The 11836-nt window shown below is 44.0% G+C and overlaps 1 protein-coding gene across 6 annotated transcripts in view; it reads left to right on the top strand.

Annotated features, from left to right (window-relative positions):
* The window catches only part of adkb (adenosine kinase b), a 113618-nt gene that overhangs the window by 40029 nt on the left and 61753 nt on the right, over window positions 1–11836 (top strand). For all 6 annotated transcript variants that reach the window (XM_020605269.1, XM_020605270.1, XM_020605276.1 and 3 more), the window contains exons 5-6: window positions 3595–3767; window positions 5857–5965. In XM_020605269.1, coding sequence (XP_020460925.1) covers window positions 3595–3767; window positions 5857–5965 — 282 coding nt within the window. The remainder of the gene's footprint in view (window positions 1–3594; window positions 3768–5856; window positions 5966–11836) is intronic.

Below are 11836 nucleotides of genomic sequence, written 5' to 3' on the forward strand. Positions count from 1 at the left end.
GAAAGAGTGATTTAATGAAAGCTGCCAGACTTCATCAGCGTCAGCACTCATGGTGAGGGCCCTCTGCTTTGCCACGCTTTATATAAAAGCACTCGCCATGACAGATCTTGATGGACAGATGTTTGCTAGTTGTTTTAACTGTACAGTAAAAAGAAACGGATATCAGCCTTCACTTCTGGACTCTAATAGACAAGCTGTAGAGTGAGGGGAGGCTGTTACAGGCTACCCCAGTCTGCAGCACCCTATTTTAGGCCTCTATAAATAGCCCTACTGAGTTTTTGTTGGGTTTGATAAGCCTATAATTAATGTGGCCACCATTAGGCACGGACATGTTCTTCTCAAGAGGACCCCACTGGTGAGGTGACGTGAGGTGAATGGAGACTTGTACTGATGAACTGAGCAGGGAGAGAGGGTGGAACCTGGATTGATGGCCATCCGGCTTCCTGGTGATATGCAGAAGGCACCACTTTGTTATCAAGCTGCTGGATAAAAGACAATATTGTCTATCAATTCCCCACAAAAGCCCACAGTGCAGTGTCTTCAGTAGAGCTGAATTGCATTGGAATTGCATCATTAATAGAGCAGAAATGATTTCCAACAACTCCAGGAGAATACATTGACCCCTCAGGGAGCCTAGAAACAAGATGATGTTTTTACAGGAGGAATATCTAACTAGAGGTCCCATTACCACTTCATCAATATACAGCAGCAAGTGAGTGAGGAGGAAGGAGGGGAATGTAATAGCTTATAGTGCTAATGGCAGTCTGACCACCCTAGTCCCAAACACTGAGCCGCCTCGTCGAGGCTGTGTAATTGCCCTCCTGGAAGCTGCCACGCGGCGCTGTTACCTTCATACTGAAAGGTGGCAGCTGCTAGGAGCAGGCCTAGGTCAGCCCCCCAAGTGGGGCTCCTTGCAACCATGAGATGTCATAATTAATAGCTATCTGGGGGCCTCAGGGCCAATTTTGGGTGGGTGGGGGGTCGAGATTATTTGGGTAAATGGGATCCAAACAGAAAGAGATGCCAGACTTAATCTCCACTTAACATAATGTATACATATCATCACTTTGCCTTTAGCGTTTGTGCAGCATCTTACCCCTGCTTTTCAAGGAGATTTTTCTTGCTTGTTTGTATTAGCTTTCCCTTCCCTATCTAAACATACTTAGAGATATGTAGCTGTTGTGTATCATGGGAACTTATTAATCTTTGGAGGCTGGCGTTCTCCCTAGTTAAGTCAATATACATGAGCCGCTGTGCAAGATAGAAGCTCTTAGCTCCTTCAGCAAAATCTGTTACTTCAGCTTCCCTCTTTTTTCCATCCTCCTCTCTTTTTCTGTCTAACATGCCGCCTGGGGGCAAATCTCACTCTGTCTCATCTGCTGCTTAATTTCACTGGAGCAGCCCTCAGTAATGAAGCGCCTTGATGTACATTTGCCAATTTCTGCCTCTGCCACTGCAGTATAATTGGGATGTGACTAAGCATGAATACCCAGCGCAGGGTTGGTTGACCTCTCAGCGACCCCACGAATAGTGCTTTTGTCATAATGGAGGTATTATCTCACATAATCTGGGAATGGAGAAGGATTGTCTGCAGGGTGCCAGGGATGGAAATGAATTGATATAACTCCCTGCTCCTGTGCACCACAGAGCAGAAGAAAAAAAAAAAGCAAGATACTTTTTTCTTTACCCGCTCATAATGAAGACATTTTCTTCTTATCTATCGCCGCTTTGTGTTTATTGGAGTAGGAGAGCAGATTCTGGCAAAAGCAGGGGTGGATTTTTTAGGAAGGGAGGGAGTTTCGGCGCTGTGGCGCTAGAGAGGATTTCTCTGTATGTCTGTGTATGTTAGCCTTTTTCCTCCGTGGGTGCGCTGTGTACTCATGCACAAGTTAGTGTGTATGTGTCTGTTAATGACCCTGTAAAATGACAAGCTGAGCTGGCAGTGAGAGTACAGCCGACGGTCAGAGAGAGACAGATAGGAGGTGGAGGAGGTAGGAGAGTTGCAGATGCAGAGGGGTGGGGGCCGGGGGTGATCTGGTTGTGAGCTCTTTGGTTGCACTGTGATTCACCATGCTGTCATCAGAGGGACAGGGGCCCCTGAATGGCCCTCTCTATTCCCACCTGAGAGGCCTGCAAATGGAGGGGCTGCGCCGTCATTATTTACAGCCTGCAGCTCCTAACCTTGGATTCAGAGCTCATCACGGCAAAGGGAAAATCAGATTGGACTTGACATGTACCCGAGTCAGTGACCTTGATAAGTGTGAGGTGCCTGCAGCAAAAGGTTAGGGAAGAAGAGTTCACTTCTGTCAGCCTTCACTGTGGATTTCCTCATACGTTTGTGTGTTTGGTTCAGCTGAAAGGCTGAACCATGACTCAAGATGACACATGGCAGGACCGCTCATGGCCCAAGATACAGCAGACATATGTGGCTTTATTACTGTTCATTTTACTGGCACTAGTGCTGGAAACATTAAGATGAATTGATTAGTTTATTGGATGAAAAATCAATTGACATTTTTCCCACTTAATAGTGTTTTATCATTTATAAGGCAAAACTACCAAACATTTTCTGGTTGCAGCTGCTACTACCACAGTAAATGTGAGGATTTGCCACTGTTCTCTGTAACACTCTAAACTGTATACTGCTGGTTTTGGACCGTTGATCATACAAAATGCAGTATCAGCGTGGGATATATGAAATTATGATGGGGAATTTACTGTAAAAATTTTTAAAAATGATTCATGAAAGTGAAAATAATCACTGTTGGCAGCCTTGTCCAAGGCTGCCTGAGTGGTACACACCGGAGCCTTGCTTAAAGTAATGAAATTTTTTTCTTGGATAATTTTATGTTTCTATTTGATTATTTATTTTTTTCCCATCTGAACTAGTTACCTGGAGACCAAAGCATAACAGGAGAGAGAGTCTCAGGATGGGTGATGAAAATGCATTTTTCTTCCCCTACCGAGATGCTATTTGGTCGTGTGAAATGATTAATTTCACACATATACAGGTCATCCCCGAAAGCAGCAACATCTCATTCACAAGGGGCCCCCGTCAGCAACAAAACAGGAGGCTGCAATAAAATGAGCAAACAGCAGCACGTACTGTTCGTCAGTAAATCTTTGGAGGTTAAACCTGAGCGCTACAGAATTTGAACAGCCCCTCCCCTCTCTCATCAAGTAAAAGTCACTGAGTACATCAGACCTGTCGAGACCAAAAAAATGACCAGCGAGCAGTTCGGGGAGTGTCCTGTGGTAGCAGGTACACACTCTCGCACACACGCAGAGAGTCTGTGTTTGCATAAGTAGGATGGAGCCTTGAATTATGGGGTTTGTGTAAATAAGGAGATGAGACTGTTTTTAGCACACAGGGAGGAAGGAGTACTTGGATGAGAATAGTGCCTCTGTGTGGAGTGGAATTGGTCTTGGGTTGTTTACGACAGCTCGCAGCCCTCATATATCACAAGCAGTATGTTTGCTGTGAAGCTACAGTTTGTGTGCCATCTGCCTTAGCTGAACTTGACCCTTTAAACAGACTTATATTTTGTAAACTGAGCTTACTGCAACTGCTGTTTTTATTTTCTCTGTTTTTAGTGGATGATCCAGAAACCTCACAAAGTGGCTACCTTCTTCGGGTGCATCGGTACCGACCACTTCGGCAAGATTCTGAAGAAGAAGGCCGAAGAAGCCCACGTTGATGCCCATTACTATGAACAAAACGAGGAGCCAACCGGTACCTGTGCAGCCTGTATCACTGGGGACAATAGGTTAGCTAACTTTCACTCACCCTTGACCATGACATGACCCTCTAACTCAGTTTTGAAAGAGTCATTTTGGTCCATTTTTACATCCTCAGGCAGGCAGTTGATTCCTCAGGGCTGGAAGTCATAACAGGATATCATAGCTCAGCTCACACATCAAAAGGAAAAAGAACAGCTTGAATGTGTTTTTTCAGGCCCCCACTCAGTCTCTGCCGCCTCAGTGGGTTGTCATCCATCTATAGGTTGACAGTAGCAATGTGTTAGAGGTGGCTGAGCTATCCCAACTCACCTGTCAGCCTTCTCAGTTGTAAAACGGGCTTTAGTGTCTCTGGCGACTGTCAAGCTAGCATCATCATCAGCACGTCTGAGACAGCAGAGGTCAAAGCCTACACACACACACACACACACACACACACACACAGATATCGCTAACAGTGAGGACTCCAGTTCATGATAGACCAAGTATAGATCAATAACTTCCTCCTCTAAACAGTCTCCTGCTCTGTAGCCCTTCATCTGTTGCTACGGGAGTTGTCAGTCAGTCAGCGGCTGGACCCTGACTGCCCTGAGAGCCAACCTCGCTGAATGGTCTTAGTGGGCTTGTTTGATGTGGGCTCTGACACCTGAAAAGGTCAGGTGCCATGCTCAGAGAGACAAGCTCTGTAATATTTCTTACAGGTGTTTAACAGACAGCTCAGGAGGCCAGAGGAAAGGTCGCTGCCAGGGCCTGATTGGTAGGGTGATGGCTTTGAAGGATTGGGAGCCAGTATGTCACAGCCCCCAGGCTTAGATTAGTTCAAATCTTCAAAGAAAAAACATGCTTCCTACTTAAGTCTGAGAATTTGAGTTGGGATCTGTAAAGATACTACATGTTTAATCACATTTTGGCATAGGAAATCCATTTATTTAGCTCTTACATGTGTAATCAAAGGTTCAATTGTTAAGGTGATTTCGGATCTCAGTGTTTCTGTGCTAATCAAGGCCCAAAATTACAAATTATGCATCAGCTTTTCTAAAAACAAAATTATGCTATAGTTTTGTTTGTTTGGACTATTTGAAAATTATGTGAATCATATGCTATGGCCTTCACAGACACCACATCTCAACCCAGTTGAACACCTTTGGGAGATTTTGGAGCAGTGTGTTAGGAAACATCTCCAGCACCATCATCTAAACACCAAATGAGGGAATATGTTTGGGAAGATGGTGTTCATCCCTTCAGTAGAGTTCAGCGACTTGGTGAATCAATGCCAAGGTGCAGTGAAGCTGTTCTGGCGACATGTGTTGCCTCTAAGACACTTTAGGTGTTTCTTTGATCTGTCACCAATCTATAGCTGTTATTCGAGTGTGTGGTGGATTGCTCACTTCTGTTGGACTTCATGTTTTTTTTCTCTCATGCTTGTTTTAACCTTGGAGTTTGTTACTGCAGCTCAGGTCAAGTGTTGTCTAGCTGTCAAATTGTGTCCTTTGTGACCACTACCTGATTAACTTAGCACAGTGTTACTTTTTTCTTTGACACTAACTATGGTGAGCTACTCCATCTTCCCATGTGAAAACGGATGTCTTTCTGTGGCAACACCCTCTCGTCATATGGTCGCCTAACAGTTTTTCCCCTAAGTAGCAATGATGGTTGTATTCATTTTGATGGCTGCTCATAAAGAGATGGCACGCAAGGCCTGGCTAATGCGCTATGTTAAGATAATGCCACCTGCTTCACTTTCGGCTCCCGCCACTCACTACTCAACTCAAGTGCTCATTTACTAATACATTTCTGTTGTTTTGCCTCCACCTATTCCCCTGCATGAATAATTTGAAGATGGCTCATTGTTGACCTTAAAAATATCTCTGCTTATTTTAATCTCCTATTTTTTTTGGTGTTTGGGATAACCTATTTTTTTAAAATAAAGAAAAATAACGTCATCCAGATGACATTACTTCACCTTGGTTCAGACATTAGAAGAAACTATTATCATCCTTTTATTTTGTGAAAGAACAAAGGAAAGTCTGGGGCCCGAGTGTTTTTAGGGATGTTTTTGAGACAAAATTAAGATGGATGATAAGCGCGGCTGAAGATTTATGGGGTCTGTCTCGGCAGGTCCCTTGTTGCTAACCTGGCAGCAGCAAACTGCTACAAAAAGGAAAAACACCTGGACTTGGACAGCAACTGGGAGCTGGTGAAGAAAGCCAAGGTCTATTATATTGCGGTAAGTGAGCCCCTCTACATTCAAAATGACTGTTTCCCAACTCTTTTGCCAGAAGAGGACAAAATGTTAAGAGGCTTTATTCAGGAAATGCCTCAGCGTGCCTTCTACATTGTCAATAAAGCCATTCATCCTTTGTCAAGTGAAATGAGCTGTGTTACCTATTGAGACAATACAGCTCCATTCTCCCTATTTTCCCCTCGTCTTTGTGCATGGAGCTGCAGCACAGTGTGAAATTGTTATACATGTAATGCATTCATTCATTTCTTTTAACGTGAAGACAAGCCAACAGGTGCTGTGAAAGTGTGAAAATTGATTATGCAAGTTCATTCGGCTTTACCCTCCTCCTACACAATCATCCCTTTACAGACAAAAAAAATACACACAGATTGAGGAGAACAGATGTGCGATTAGACATTCACCCACACTCAAGCTGCACCACTGAGGTAATGTCTTTACTTACAGCTTCTGGAGTGGGATGGCCTGCCATGATCGTGTTTCATTCTTTGGGATTACATTTAATTCCGGCAGATCAGCATTTTCTCTGATCTCAAGTCAACATGATAGCCCTGAAATTGCACTGCATTCCACATCTTTAAACAGTTCATTATCGGCATATATCAGCATTACAGCCTAGCATCAACATAGTCCTTGGCATATTGTCCCAAGTGAGCTTCACAGTGCCCACAAGCATGAGTGTACTCTAGTGCCTGTTCACAGAAACAAAAAAAAAAAATCAGCACTTTTGCCTGAAAGCAGATCAGTAAGTCCATCCTCCAGAGTTTGTGTGGTCTCATTTTTAGTCTCTGCATCACATTAGCAAACACGGCACATCCTCTGCAAATTGGCGGTTGGGTTTTGCCCACATCCGACAGTCTTGCGCGCATGGAAAAGCTTCCGTGGGATTTGAGAGGGGATAGAAGGGCCACAAATGGGTGTTTGTCAGTGCTTGGAATCTCAAACGTGGTGTTCAGCGTCCCTCTTGGGCCTCTTTCTCAAAACAGAGGGATCGTTTGCTTTATTAGAGCCCTATTTGCACTTCTAAAGTACTTAGCCAGATACACTGCCACAGCTATTCCCACTTAATACTGTGTGGTGTGTCTAGACCAGTGTTCACTGAGGCCTCCTAGCTCCATTAACCTTGTTGAGAGTACTCAGATGTATTTACCCAATTTACAGCAGGATTGTACATTTACACCCTCTCTCTCTCTCTCACTGTACCAACCTCTGCTGTGTTTTAACATATGTGCTGATCTTGATTAAATGACTGCTGGGCTGTACATGCAGTCCTGTACACTGATCCATATATTTAATTACTGAAATGCTCATGTGTATGTTAGCATGTTATTTGCTTGCATGTGCGCCTGTGTTTGTCGGAGTATGTGTGTTAAAGAGGTGACTGATGATTCCTGGCAGAGGCTCTCAAGGTGCCTGCTACTGTGTGGTGTGATTGGATGAAAACTGAATTATTAGAGGGCTCTTGCAGCCAGTCTGGCTCATCCAGCGGCAGCAGCAGCAGGGCTGGTGGCAGACGCAGAGCAGGGAGGCAGCACTGCCATTTCTCACAAAGAGAGAGAATGTTGAACTCCTGCCAAATGTTTGGTGGCAGGCTGTTGCTAGGAAATCTGGGTCCTTAGGCAAATCATTGCACAAAGACCAATAACAAAGGCATGAGGGGGGAGAAGAAATGGCTAAATGCATTTCAAGCACGGGATATATATTTATTTTTTATTTATTTTTGGTGTAATGCCATTGCTGCGGCAGTGATGTTTGCAGTTAGTTCTTTCCCTGCCTATTGTACACATCAGAAATGGGAGATGTATTGTGTGAAGAGGAGATGAGTGACTAATTGGTGGAGGTGATGTGTACATGCTGGCCCAGTTAGCCTGTTCTCTGCCCTCCTTCCCTTCGCTCTCACTTCCATCCCCATCCCCCCTTGGCCCCCTATGGACACCTCCTCCTCCTTTCCTTTTGCTGTCTTCTTTGCCTCAACCTCTCTCTTTTACTCGGTTCTCTCAGACACACATACATTTGCTGCTAAACACACACAGCCGTGCACTCACACATTCTGCAGCATACTACTGCCTTGTTTTTCTTACCACTGAGCGCTTTGCCCTGTAATTTGATCTCCACTACTTGATGCATCCTTCATGATGCCACTTTGAATTAACCTATGGCTCCACAGCTCTCCTTAGCCACAGCTAATAAAATGAGCTCTTCTAACTTATGCCATTTACATTCAGGAAAAAAAGAAGCACTTAGTCCATTTGCTGGCACAAGTAATAGAAATGAAGGAGAGGGGAGATGAACAAGACAATTGACTGTGAAAAGGTTTGTTAATGACTGGGCACAGATGGTCAGAAATAACCCAAGGATAGATGGAGGAGACACTTGGCTTTGCCAACTGGTCTGATATACAAAATTCATCCGACGAGACACAAACTGCAGTGCTGTTAGGTCACAAACCTGGTCACAGATGTGGACACTGGTTCATTTGCACCCTAAGCTAAGTGTGCAATCCCTTTAAGCCTGCAAGATGTTAGCCACGCCCAAGAAAAAGCACTAGCCCACCTTTTTTTTTTTTTCAAATAGCGTAGCAAGTTGAAATAGAATGCCTCACACTGGCAAACTGCACATAGTGTTAATTGGCAGTTGTATTCTGGCCCTCACTGCAGGGAAAGCTGAGTTCAGCTTCAGTCACTATAGCATAATATGCAAGAAAAAAGAGGCGAAGGGGAGGGCAAAAGGGAAAAAAGCGCAATACTGGCACCACAAGCAGCACGTCAGACTGCTTACACCCCAGAGTGGCACACATGCACACACACATTGTTACTCCGCCCCACCAGCCCCTGCAATTTGCAGCCAAAAAAGCAAAGGGAGAGGTTTTTCATACACACACACAGGCACACAACTGACACCTCATCAGCCAGCCGAAGGGCTGATTAGCACAGAGGTGACTGCGGCTGTGTCTCTGTCCAACTCAGAGGACCACACTGTCCTCACGCTGACCTTGAGCCTCCTCTCCTCTCTCCCTCTGTCCTTTTTCTTCATCTTCTTCTTCTACTCTCCTTCTCTCACCACTACTTTATCTTCAGTATTCCTCCCTTCCTCTGTCTCCATCTCCTCCCTCCTTCTCCTGTCTCCTGTCTTTTCTCTCTTTCCTCTCCACTCTGTACTGCACCACTCTGCACTGCCCCTGTCCTTCCACATAGCCAGGGAGGGATCACGAGGCAAAATGTAGGCAGTGGAGAGAAAGAGGGCGGGAGGGAAGAGAAGTGGAAGGGGGAGAAAAAACTGGCAGGCTCCCCCTTTGTCTGCAGGCGATCAGTTACAGTCTTGGTTGCCGATGAAATTTAATCCCCACCGCATTTACATGCCAAGTCTGACTTCTGGCAAGCCTTATTAAATAGATTTGTAAATCATTTCATCTTGATTAGAATCTGTTCTCAAGGGATCAACATTTTTTAGCCTTGGTTGTGTTTTGTTATGTGCACAATCTGTGCCCACTGGTGGTAAAATTTGAAAGTCAACCCTTGATGGTGTTATTTTTCTGTGTGAGTGAGTATAAGCAGTAGGTTTAGGGGACAAAGAGTGATGGATGCCAAGTCCGGCCCATCACCAGCCAAGCCTCTGTGTCAGCATGTCTCCCATCTCTGGAGGTCATGTCGGTGGATGAACAACTGCTATAATGTGTCTTCTCTTTATTAGGCTGATACCACAGTGTCTTTAGCATGGAACAATGTCATTTCGAATTGTGCCTAATCAGATGGTATTTTGTAATTGCCAGCAAGCATCTTATGAATATGAATTCATAATTGTTCAATTACAAGCCGACTGCATCATATTTATTGGCTTATTTTTTTTTCCTCCCGCTGGCCTGGACCAATTATAGGATTTCAATCTTGAAGCAATCAAGTGATAAGGGTGAGGCGTTTAGTGTTTGCTGTCACTATATAATTCTCTCGCATGTTAAACACGCATCTGGGAGGGCTGCATTTGTCAGAAGCCTGTGTGTGGAGGTGCACCTGCCTAATTGAGTGGTAATGAGCTGTCAGGAGTGTGGGCTTGGTGATTGGCTCTCAGCGGGGCGTCCCTTGCCAGTGGGACGTATAGGCTGGCCCGCCCTGCTGTAGGATCAGCCAGCTCCACAGCGCTGCAGGCCTGAGTGGACGGAGTGTGGTAAATTAGGGTGGAGAGGCCAAATGGCTGCTTTCATTTGACTGTGGCATTTATTTAGGTTGTTTACAATTATCCCTACTTCTGATTTGGTTTTACTTTACTCATGTCAGGGGCAGAGAAGGATTTCAGATGTTTTGCTGAAGTAAAGTAGCAATAGCATACCGTAGTGTAAAAATACTCCATTAAAGTAAAAGTTATGCAGTTAATCTTTGATTAAAGCCAGCTGGTGTAGAATTGTTTATGTTGATTATTGTATTGTTCCGACAATCTAATGTAATGTTTATGTGGGTGGCACGGTGGTGCAGTGGTTAGCACTGTCATCTCACAGCAGGAGGTTTCTGGATTTCAACCTCACAGCTGACCAGGGCCTTTCTGTTTGCTTGCTGTTTGTTTTCCCTGTGCCTGCTGCGTTTGTTGTCTCTGGGTACTTCAGCTTCCTCCCACTGTCCAAAGACATGCAGCTTAAGTTAACTGGCAAATCTAAATTGTTCATGTGAATGGGTGTCTGCCTCTATAGCCCCTTTTAGACATGTACTTGTTTCCATTAATCTTTTTTAACACCTTTTATTTGTTCCTTTTTCAACAGGACAGTGCAAACAGCGCATTCAACATTAATTGGTAAAACAAAAGAAGATAAAACAATAATTAAAGGCTTAAAATTGCAAATGTTCCATACCAAGAGCAACACAGTGATACCTCAGTAAAGCAGTGAGTCATGATAGTGCAGCCTTTCATTGTAGTGTACAGTTTTCCCTCTGTCACATCTGTAGCCATGGGTTTTGTCCACACAGATTTCCAGGCCAAGGTTTCAATAAACATAACTGAGACAGTATCTGCTGAGAATCAACTGCATTACAATACTAGAAATAAAAAAAGGGGGGGGAATTAAGTCTGTTAGGACTGACAGTTTCGTTTCCATTAATCCAGTGGCATCTGAACGTGTGAATGAGTCACTTTTCAATATATGTCATGACAGCAGTCTGACTAGGTCGGACCTAGTACCATTTACATATCACTCACAGCACGGACTGAAATGCACGCAGTTGCATTAACAGATAGGCACGGACAAGATTATGATGATCTGGTGCGTATGGCACATGGCGTGGCTCCCTCCGTCATGGTCGGGGTGTGTGTCTGAATAAAGCCATGAGGAACATTAACATAAAAGTGAGGTCTGACTGTCATTTTAACAGATTCATGAATGTTATGTTATGTGTTGCATGTGTGGAAAGGGCTTGTTTGTCAACTCTGTGATAGACTGGCAACCAGTACCTGCTTCTTAACCACTGTTAGCTGGGATGGGCCTCTAGATAAGTTCTATAGATGGCGGATGGAAGAGTTTACCCTAGAAGTGTTTACAAGTAAAGTATCTCAAAATTGTACTGTAGAGTGCATGAGTAAAAATACTTATTTACTTTCTCTCATGAATTAATTTTTTCTGTGGTTAAGCCTTAGAAAAGCAAATATGTTTGGAACTTTTGTGCAGAAAGTTTACAGGATGTCAGAGTTTACTTCATTTTGTTATTATGGAGAAGAAGTTTTGATCTACTCTTGTTTTGATTTGTGTCATTTATTTTTTTGGTGGAAGAGTGGGGAAATATTTACATGTTGGCAGGGTTGTGTTGGTTTTATTTTTGGAGTTTTTATTTTCAGCATCCTAATTTGAACAACAGCAACATGGAAAAATGCTTTAAA

The sequence above is a fragment of the Monopterus albus genome, unplaced genomic scaffold (genome assembly GCF_001952655.1).
Source record: "Monopterus albus unplaced genomic scaffold, M_albus_1.0 scaffold69.1, whole genome shotgun sequence".
Taxonomy (NCBI): Eukaryota; Metazoa; Chordata; class Actinopteri; order Synbranchiformes; family Synbranchidae; genus Monopterus; species Monopterus albus.